Source organism: Hordeum vulgare, chromosome 2H (genome assembly GCF_904849725.1).
Source record: "Hordeum vulgare subsp. vulgare chromosome 2H, MorexV3_pseudomolecules_assembly, whole genome shotgun sequence".
Classification (NCBI taxonomy): domain Eukaryota; kingdom Viridiplantae; phylum Streptophyta; class Magnoliopsida; order Poales; family Poaceae; genus Hordeum; species Hordeum vulgare.
Window position 1 is genome coordinate 593,537,163 of NC_058519.1, and position 10,686 is coordinate 593,547,848.

The window sequence follows — 10,686 nt, forward strand, 5'->3', positions numbered from 1 at the left end:
GGTGAAGACTCTGAGGATTCAGATGACCCTGATTATGTGGCACATACTGATGATAGTGGGGAAGAATCAGAGGTGGTTGAGCTGAGAAAGCATGCAAGAAAATTCAAGAAGAAGATGAAAGCTTCAGAAATTTGGTTTGCAAAGGAGTCATCAGGTCCAGTTCCTATTGAGCTAGTGGCTAATGTTGAAGAAGCTGTACATGACATGGAGTTCCAGTCCTCTGATGAGGACTACTCTTATGATGAAGATGAAGATGGCCAGATGGTGAGAAGGAACAGCCAGTACATTAGGTTTAATCCTGAATCAGAAATCCCCCAATTTAGTTTGGGAATGGTTTTCAAAAGTAAGCAGCAGTTGGTGAAAGCAGTGAAGAGGTATGGGCTTTCTACTAAAAGGAGCATATCTTTCTTGAAATCTGAGGAGCAGAGGGTGAGAGCTAAATGTGACTGGCCTAATTGCCCATGGATGTTGTATGCAGCAAAGACAAGTAGATGTTCTAGGTTTCAAATAATCACCATTGAAGATGAACAACAGTGTGCACAAAATAGAGAGAGAATAAGCTTGTTATTGCCAAGGTGATTGCAAAAAGGTATGAGCACATCATCATAGCCAATCCACTTTGGAAAATTGACAGCATTAAAGCCACAGTGCTGAAAGACATGTTTGCTGATGTGTCAGTTTCAAAATGCAAGGCAGCAAAGAAAATTGTTCTAGATAAGCTCATGTGTGGGATGAAAAGTGAGTACACAAAGGTATTTGACTACCAATTGGAACTCCTAAGGAGCAACCCTGGCAGTACAGTGGCCATGACCTTAGATCCAACAGATATGGAACATGATATATTTCAGCAGTACTATGTTTGCTTCCATGTAATGAAGCAAGGCTTTAAAGCAGGGTGCAGGAAGGTCATTGGACTAGATGGTTGTTTTTTCAAGGGAGCTTGTCAAGGTGAACTATTGGCTGCAATTGGAAGGGATGCTAATAATCAAATGTATCCACTGGCTTGGGCAGTGGTTGAGAAAGAGACCAATGATAGTTGGAAGTGGTTCATTGCATTGTTGATCAAAGACTTGGATATCAATGACCAAGGAGCAGGATGGGTCTTTATTTCTGACCAACAGAAGGGATTGATCAACAGCATGAGGGACTATCTGCCCAAAGCAGAGCATAGAATGTGTGCTAGACACATTTATGCCAACTGGAGGAAGAAGCACAAGGACCACGAATTCCAGAAAAGATTTTGGGCAATTGCTAAGTCTGCTAACAGAGAAGATTTTAATTACAACAAGGCCAAGCTTGCACAACTCACTCCAGAAGGTGGTAAGGACATCATGAGGACAGAGCCAAAGCATTGGGCTAGGGCATTTTTCCTAGCTGGAGCAAACTGTGAATCTGTTGATAACAATCTTTGTGAGTCATTCAACAATGCCATTATAGAAGCAATGTTCTATCCCATTATCTCACAACAAGAAATGATTAGAAAGAAGGTGTATGTCAGAGTGCAAGAGCAAAGATCCAAAAGTGCAAAATGGAAGGGTAAAATTTGTCCCAATATTCTGAGGAAATTGAATGTCAGCATTAAGATGACACAGTATGTTGAGGTGTTGTGGAATGGCAAGGAGGGCTTTGAGGTGAGACACATGAAAGGGAGAAGAAAACAATATACAGTCAATCTAGAAAGGAGGAACTGCACTTGTGGTTATTTTCAGCTGGCAGGCCTGCCTTGTTGTCATGCCATTGCAGCTATTTACAAGAGTGGAAGGAATATAGAGGACTATATTGACAAGTGCTACTACATAGAAACATTCAACAAAATATATGAACACTGTCTACAACCTGTGCAAGGAGAAGAAAACTGGCCAGTTTCTGATAAGCCTAGGCCTATGGCACCTCACTACATTGCCATGCCAGGAGCTAGGAAAAAGAACAATGATAGGAGGAGAGAAGAGGGTGAAGCACCTAAGGGTAAGAAGTCGAGCAAGCATGGCTGTCGGATTACTTGTGGATCATGTGGGGGTCAGGGACACAACAAAAGTTCTTGTAAAAAAATGGAGATAGAACCAAAAAAACAAGATCAAATCTTGGGAAAAGAGGGAGAAATCAGAGAGAAACAGAGGTACTATCAGCAACTTGCATTTCTATGTTTTCTATGTTTTTCACCTACTTGCATTTCTTCATTCCTCTGTTGTGTTTGCAGCAAGCAGAGACTACTGCATCAAATAGCAGAGCAAAAGCAACAAGAGCTTCATCTGCAGCAAGCTCACAAGCTGGGAGAGGAGCAGCAACAGCACCAGCTCGGAGAGGAGCAGCAACAGCACCAGCTGGGAGAGGAGCAGCAACAGCAACAGCTGGGAGAGGAGCACCAACAGCAACAGCAGGGAGAGGAGCTCCAGGGAGAGGGAGAGGAGCATCAACAACAGGGAGAGGAGCTCCAGGGAGAGGGAGAGGAGCAGGGACAGGGTGGATGTCATACTTTACTGCAAGTGGCAATTGCTAAAGATGTTTTCTAACTAATGGTTAAGATCTTCAGTAATTGTGTTAATGGCAGTAGTTGTCTTAAGAACTTTTGTGTGAACTTGTGAGCATATTTTGGTGTCACTTGATAACTATGTGGAGCTGCAATTCAGAACTTATTTTGTGGTGTCAGTTGATAACTATATGGAGCTTGCATTATGAACTTCGTTGCCAATTTGAAATGATGCCAAGAAATGCTGCCAATTTCATTTGCCATTACATTCTCATTATCCATTACAACCTTATTCATCTAGTACTAATCTTTTCTATCAAAGGAAATGTTGACATATAACTAACCCTGCAACTAAACCAGCAACAAAGAAAATCATGCCATAAAACAAAGACTTGAACATCTGCATCTTATCTATCCTACCACATCTAGCTCTAATTTCTGCAAGCAACTCATTTTTCTTCTCCATTTTCTCTCTCAGAACAGCAACCTCTCCTTCTCTTGAATGACCAGCAAGCTCATCCTCCAACCTCCAAACTTTATCCCGTAGATCACCCAACAATTGACGCAAAAATGGTGTTGTTGGGTCGTCATGCCAGTCGACGAAGCCATGTTGTTCAGTTCATGACAGACAAATTCAGAGATTCAGACGAAGAAAAATTCAGACAAACAAAACATGCGAGGAATCAAACATACCCGAGTATCTACGCAGGAATAATATCTCCTGCCAGGGTTCGCCGGGCTCGAGGAGATCCACCGCCTTCCTGCCGCACTTCCTTGCCGGCTCATACCCCATCGGTGGCTCCTGATATGGAACCGGAGACCTTGTAGCCACGCCTCTCCTTCGAAGGCCTCCGCCGTGAGAAGAAGCCAACGAAGCACCAGAGGAGAAACACATGGTGGTTGGTGGCAGCGCCGTCGCCCTCTCTGTTCCCGAGTCGCCGGGAGGAACCCTAGCTCTGTTCCCCACCGCACGCTTCTACCAAAAAGAGAAAGATGGGGAGAGAGGGCCCACTGTGGTGTACTTAAGAAGCAAATCCGGGCTCAGGTGCTGCCACATCAGCAAATCCTCTCATTAGGGCTTAAACAACCGGGATAAGAGAGTTGGGGGTGCCGATTTCCGGGATTTGGAGGTTGGGGTTCAGATCCGACGATGCCTACAAGTTGAGGGTTTAAAACGGACTTTACTCTGTGTATTGGGGTCTCGAGTCAAGCTTATTGGGCTGGGGTATGTGATATTTTTTTCTTCCGTTGCAAAGCACGGACATATTTGATATACCTCATAATCTTTTAAGCCCGACGCATTTGTACTAGTAATAAATAAAGATGGTTGTAGACATCAATTGATGCAGAGGCGGGGGTTTTAACCTCCTTTTCCAAAAAAACAAAATCAAGATTTAAACATAAACCGGAAACATACAGACAACTCCAATGCTACTACAACACGTAGAGCTAGCTCATGCAATCTCAAACATCGCATATACTCCCTGCTGATTAGGACTTTAATGCATGTGACATGATTATTGCCAACACTTTCTGTAAATAAAGCATTTTCCACATATTTTCAGTTAATCGTCACTCACCAATATAGCACTAAAAAACCCCAACGTTCATCTCTGAAATGGCCAGGGGAACAAAATATAAGAGGTAGTATATGTACCGCACAGCAAAAGACTTGCAATGTGGAAAGTTTCTTCGCTTCCAACTCCTTTCTGATGATTGAAAGCATCTAAGCTAACTGAGTTTCAGTTATGCATTACAAGAAAACAAGAAGTGAACGCTGATCTGTTACGTGTTACACTACTTGGTCTGTCACAAAATGTAATGCAGTACTGAAGTTACAACACAGTTATATATTAGTAGTAGATAAGTGCCTGCAGAAACATCACTCCTCGATCACAATCTCCATGTCCATGTCAGATTGTCTGCCCCTGCGCCCAAGAACCTCGCCATTGGCGAGCCTCTGCAGGTCAACAACAGAGAGTTGATCGAGCCATCTCACAACATGGTTTGCTGCATGAAGTTCATAGGCAGGGTGCCGGCTTGCAACCGCCACACACCTCATCCCAGCAGTATGTGCAGACTGCGTCGTCAAGTTTGAGCTACCCATCACAAGACAGACATCAGGCTCAAGACCAAGCTGGTCTGCTGCAACCTCAAAAATCTCACCCTCGGGTTTCCCTCGGTGGAAGTCCTCCGCCGCCACTATGACATCGAAATAGCCTTGCAGACCAACGGCTTTTATGCTTTCTTCCAGGCTCATTCTGGGGCGAGAAGCTGTTACTGCTATTGGAATATCAGAATCCACAAGGGTGTTCAAGAAGTCGAGAACACCTGGCCGCAGCTGATAGAAAGTACCTCGGAGTTTCTGATATATGACCTCCTTACGTGCTGCTAACCTTTCGATTTCTTGTCGATCTTTCGACCAACTTAAGACTTCTGAGATGGCCTGATCAGTTCTCATTCCCTCGATTTTCTTCAGCGTTTCATCCGGAGGGAAAGACTTCGCCTCTTCAAGTGATAATACATACCACACTCGGGGCTCCAGGTCCGGGTCATCATCTTCCACAACAACTCCCTCCCACTCCAAGATCACACCAAACCGGTTACTGGACACAGTTCCTTGCTTCTGTTGTTTCTTCTTTCTGACTGGTTTTTGACTGGTGTACAGACAGCTAAGGCTTTCAGGGAGCCTATAAACTAATTTGTAAAACACATTGTCTTCCTCGTGGGCTTGATGATTCCTCTTGAAGTCAGTTGCATGGGGCTTCAGAAGTGCCATCTTCACCCTCATGCTCTTACCCCCAGATTTCGCGGTTGCATGCATGTTCAGTTTGGAATTTGAGTTACTTGGCCAGCATTTTCTGTACAGTTTCTGAATGAGCTGGTGGGAACTGTCAAGTAAGCTGATGGATGAGATCATTGCTAAGTCCTCTACACTTTCACTGAAACTGTCAAGCACTTCGCAGCAAAGTCGATTCAGTTCAAGTGTGACTGGTCAACGAGAAGCATAGCTGAACACTTCACCTGTGCTAAGAAGCAAGTAAATGGTAGTATAAGCACAAGATGCAAAACTATATTAAACGGGGCAGAAATGTACACGTGCTGCGTTAAATCCATCAACATGAAGAGCTCAGCTTCAGTTGGGCTGAACTTCAGTATAGCCTCGGAATGAAGAAAAAAGAGTGGTGTGGGGGGCTGGGTGAGGCGGGTTGTTCCATTATTTCGTTCACTAGATTACCGTGCGTGCCTTTCATTAGTAAATCTGGTCCATTCTTGCACTGTGAGGACAAAATTATCCAAACTGCTATGAATTTAAAGAAATGTAATAAGATAAGAAAATAAACACAGAGCCCCAATTTTGGGCAGCATATGAACCAAAACATGTACTAAAAGTTACTATGTGGCCGGAAAAGACTGCTTGAGGACTTCACGGAGCCTTTTGCCAAAAGAGATCCTTCTGCGCTTCTACCGCGGTCTTACTGTTCGTGCAAGGGGAAACATACACTTCAGCATAAAAGCAGGAACACATTGGAACAGAGCTGCTCAGCCTATGAACCGGGCGACTCCATAAAATGGTAATGGTACTTCTCCTAGCAAGCCTACCCATTACACGATTATTTGGTGATACATTCAATCCGGTTAAGCACCAAACAGCCAAATGCGAATCGTTCTTGAACACAGACTCAACAGCACACAGCAGAAAGAAAAAAGAATGTATGCTGCAGCAGCAAGTATATCTTCGCACAAGCAAAAGGCTACTGTTCTAAACGAATCCAAGGGGGAGCGGGGGGGCTTGCTTACCCGTGGAAGAAGAAGATGATGCGGAGGTCGGAGGTGGAGCTGAAGAGCATCGGCGGGAGTGGGGAGGGAGTAGAGGAGGCGCCCCCGCACGGCTCGCTCGGTGCCCGGCGCTTCTTCCCTTGGATGGTGGGGATGGCCTCCCATCCGGATAGGCAATAATGCGGCCGGCTGCCTCGTCCATTGGCCCTCGCGGCGGCCGCTCCGTGTCCATGGCAGCTGGGACACGAGGGGCGAGGGGCCCTTTGTCAGCGTGTGCGTGCCTACACCGGGCGAGGTGGGGAGGGGGTGTGCTCGGGAGCCGAGACGGCGTTTCGCTGTGGGCCGCCGTCGCTTCGTTTTCTTGGGCAGCAGCATGCGCGCGTCTGTCAGCCCATGAAAAGAAGCGCCGTCAAACACGGGTTGGTCCGGTTCCATTTAATCCGGACGGCCATTTTCCACAGTATTTAAGAGCCAGCGGGCAGATCATAAGCTTCAGAAGTTTCACACCCTTGTTTTTCTTCCAAAAACTACAAGTCAGATTTTGATGAAATTACATCTTTTGGGGTATACTTTAGTTGCTTTTTTTTATTGTTGTTTACTTATGTAATGTAGTTCAATCTACATGTTTTACATTCTAAGGGCATCTAAAACCGGGCTCTTAAAAGTGAGTGACCGGTCGCAAAACTGTAACCCAGTCAGACTTCTAACGATCATCCCACATATCCAACATATATTTAAAATTGATATGAGCATGCATGGACGTGCGCAGGCGCGTCCGCCATGAGGGACTGTTGTGTGGGGCCATGACACCCTTCGTTGCCCAGAGGTTCAGTGAGAACGCCGTTTCGACACGCCGCTCGAGGAACAATTCTGGTATTTAAGCCGGACGACGACCCCCCAACCATAGCCAATCACATTTCCACCCCCTCCCTTTCCTCTGTGTCGCCACCCTACATTAGCTCGTTGTCCGCTGGTAGCCATGGCCCGACAACGAATCACCTAGTACGTCATGCTCACCCTAGAGCGTTGGTTGGAGCTCCTACAGGAGGTCTAGGCACGCGTGTCGCTTGGATTGCATCTCCAAACTCTCTAAGGACGAGGAGAAGTAGGCACCGGACGCATACATGGAGGACGTGAAGCCTAACGAGGAAGGCAATGTGGATCCGATGCCTCCGGCTGTCGGATTCAGCACGGGCGAGGCGCAAGCGGAGTTTCAGGTCGCCCATGCAGAGGAGGCGGCAGAGCAGCCTGCCATCCTTGATTCCGCCCAGTCGAAGACGAGGGTGGAGGCCAACCGTCGCTTGCTCCACAAGGCGCGGACGAAGCGCGATGAATTCTTCGCGAGCATGGGCTCCAACAAATGAGTCGTAGCTACGGGTGGCGGCCAAGGACCATGATGTCGGTTCGTCCGGCACCATCGACACGAAGGTCGTCTACATCTCTCACAAAGATTAGTAGTAGGCCAACTTTATCTATGTAGTATGTAGCTTTTGTGTTTCATGGTGTACGATGAATTTGAGGTATAAAATTTGAGACATGTGGTTGAGGAGTGTCTGAGCACTCTTCGGGGATGCGTGCGGACGCGTTCGTGGATATATGAGAGTTCTTTTATGTGGTATGTGGTTGTAGATGCTCTAAATACAATGAAATTAACTACGTCCCGGGAATATAAATGAAATAAAGAAATGGTATTCATGCCCGGTTTCTTTTTCTCAAGCGGATGAGAAATAATTATTCTCAAGTCACTTGTAGGAGCCATATAATGTAAACACAAGATTCATGTAAGTGAAAATGATGAAAATATCTTGATTAGTTGATACAAAGTTAGAAATATTCTAGAGAGCGGCGTCTGAGAAATGATTTGATTTTTGTAAAGAAAACGGATCTTCTTCTTCTTTTTCTGCTTTGTGGATAACTATTAATTGTTCTTTTCTTGTCACTCCGTTGCGGAGTCCAAGACAAATCACAAAGATAAGGGGTTGGCGGTTAGGTGGATACCTTATGTGTGAACCTCAAAGAACACTATAGAGTGGCAACCTCCCCCACCCCTCCCCATGTGATTGTGTCAAGGTTAATGTCGATGACAGTTTTGTGAAGAGTTTGAGATCATGTAGGATCATAAGTAAGTCTAGAGGAGGGTGCGATTGGACTACTTGGTAAATAAAAAAGCTAGTCTTTTCCCAATTTTAGTCCTTGTCATATTTTAGCAATACTAGCAAGTCTAGTCATATCCTACTCATGCAAGTCTAATAAAGTAGGCGGCGAAAAGTAAGGACTTTGCATATGAATGCAAAGGAATGGTGGGGGTTAATCAAAAGCAATGAAGCCATGGTGATTTTAAGCATGGTATCGATAGGTGGTGTTATCTTACATCCATGTCGATGGAGACTTCAACTCATGGATGGTAACGGCTGCGCGAGTCCATGGAGGGTCCCATCCATGAAGGATCCATGAAGAAGTAATCTTGTCTATGCCATCATGGATTATGTCCACTAAGGACTAGCATCACTCGGGGTAGATATTCACGAACTAGGTGATCTCCTTGACCTTACAAATTTCTTAGTTCAACCCCACAAGATTTGGAAGCTCCCAAGTGAAACCTAACCAATTTAGGAGACACTACTCTCCAAATGGTAATAGATGTTGATCTTCATGATGAACTCTTTTTCGTGTGCTTCAATAGATAGTCTCCTCAACACCCAATCACTCTCTCACAGATTTGGCTACATGGTAGGGTCAAAGGTTGGAATAGAATCCCCTTGATTTCAACACAAGTGTACGTAGTTCTTCTCATGAAATGGATATGGAAAGTAGTAGCTTCGTCTTGGTTGCTCTCTTTGAGAGGCTGGAGTGCGTGGGGTATATATAGACAACACAAAAAATCCAACCGCTACACATCTTTATGCACAACTCGACGGGACTGGGTGAAATCACTCGGTGAGACCGACTAATGCAAAAGGTTTCAACATTAGGATTTCTTATGAGATCAGACGAAATGACTCGGTGGGACCGATGGGTGACGAACTAATCACTTTTCACACTTTAGTTATACCAAGTGCAACCACTCAGAAATTATGAGATGAAATAAATATGCAACAGAAGGTTGGCAGGTGCTCTTCAGTGGGACCAAAGGGTCATCTCGATGAGACCAAGGTGCTATGACTTAAGCAGTCGCTATGTCAAGTGTAGCTTGGTGAGTCCAAGATAGATGATTCAGTGGGACCGAGTTTGACTTTAAAGTTTATAACTTGGATGAAAGTGAGAATGTGGTTGAGGGTTTTGGAGCAATATATCTAATCACTTGAATAAATAATTCATGATCAAAACATTATCACCTTTTATTAGTATTGGTTTTCCAATGGACTCACTTTGATCTTGGATCACTTAGCAAAAAATGTAGAGTCTTGAAGCTTTTCCAATGTTTGTCCTTTGCATTTTGAGGGGTCCACATTATCATCCTATAGGCTATAGTCCTACCTACATTGAAATTTACCTGAAATATTTTTTGAGGAGCATTAGTTCAAGGATATATATGTTGTTATTAATTAACAAAGCCATCTGGGATTAGATGCACTTTTAGCTTTGCAAGTGTAGGGGTCGCTGGAAGCAATTCTTCTCACGACATCATCCCAATGTGAGATTTTATTGGCCGATGTTTCAACGTGGATGAAGCAGAGCTTAGGGTGTGCCTTCCTGGTCACTATATTGGTATCTATCTTCACTCACCTGTTTATTTTACAAATTGACTATGCATTTGTAACTTCTTTCCTTGCAAATGAAATTCTTGAGAAGTCCCCTCCTATTGATTTTAAGAAGCATTGACCATTACCTATCTTCTCCATAGCTTTAAGATTTTGAGAAGCACCAAGCCAATATTATGGCTCAAGAGATTGCTAAATAGCTTTGATGGTAGATAAGATGATTATCTTTTTAATAGTGTTCCGCTCTACATGACGTATGATATAAGGAAAGATTGTAAAAACCGGTTAATTCCATTAATATAAGCATATGTGTTTTCAAAAAAAGAAATGTTTTATTCCCCTCTCAAGAAAAAAGATTTATTTCTAAGCCTATTGACTTAGAGAAGCTATATTAATTTCTAGAACTTCCGCCCTCACAAAAAATATTTAAAACTTGTGGAAGTTTTATGAGCGAGCTGATAAAAAATGAGTAGCAATATTTTGAATTTGCTTTACATAGACCTCGATTATTATTATCATTAGAATGATGTAATATTTCTTACTTTTTGGTAGTTTATTTAATTTCTTTTCCATCTTGCAAGGCGACCAAGGCAAAGTTTTTTCCTTGATTTTCGTCAGTGAGCCCGTTGGAATCTCATGCCCTTTGTCCGTGCTTTCATGGTCCGTGATTGGGAGGGGGACCCTGATGCCTCGGCTCCATCTAGTAGATATGTTAGGGTCTTCATTCTCATATGGGTG

At 44.1% G+C, this 10,686-nt stretch overlaps 1 protein-coding gene across 2 annotated transcripts; it reads right to left on the bottom strand.

Annotated features, from left to right (window-relative positions):
• Positions 1 to 4,158: 4,158 nt before the first annotated feature.
• LOC123427534 (5-amino-6-(5-phospho-D-ribitylamino)uracil phosphatase, chloroplastic-like) lies at positions 4,159 to 6,441 on the bottom strand. Of its 2 annotated transcripts, none has more exons than XM_045111608.1 (2): positions 6,269 to 6,441; positions 4,159 to 5,496 (listed from the first exon to the last, which is right to left on the bottom strand). In XM_045111608.1, the coding sequence occupies exon 2, from the start codon at positions 5,385 to 5,387 to the stop codon at positions 4,350 to 4,352; it is 1,038 nt and encodes a 345-aa protein (XP_044967543.1). In that variant the 5' UTR covers positions 5,388 to 5,496; positions 6,269 to 6,441; the 3' UTR covers positions 4,159 to 4,349. The 2 variants fall into 2 exon arrangements, with proteins under 2 accessions (XP_044967543.1, XP_044967544.1); XM_045111609.1 differs by having other exon boundaries at positions 4,159 to 5,491; positions 6,269 to 6,416.
• Positions 6,442 to 10,686: the final 4,245 nt, after the last annotated feature.

Bases quoted from the DNA above. Each gene is read 5' to 3' on its own strand.
- LOC123427534 (XM_045111608.1), bottom strand. From the start codon at position 5,387: ATGATCTCATCCATCAGCTTACTTGACAGTTCCCACCAGCTCATTCAG.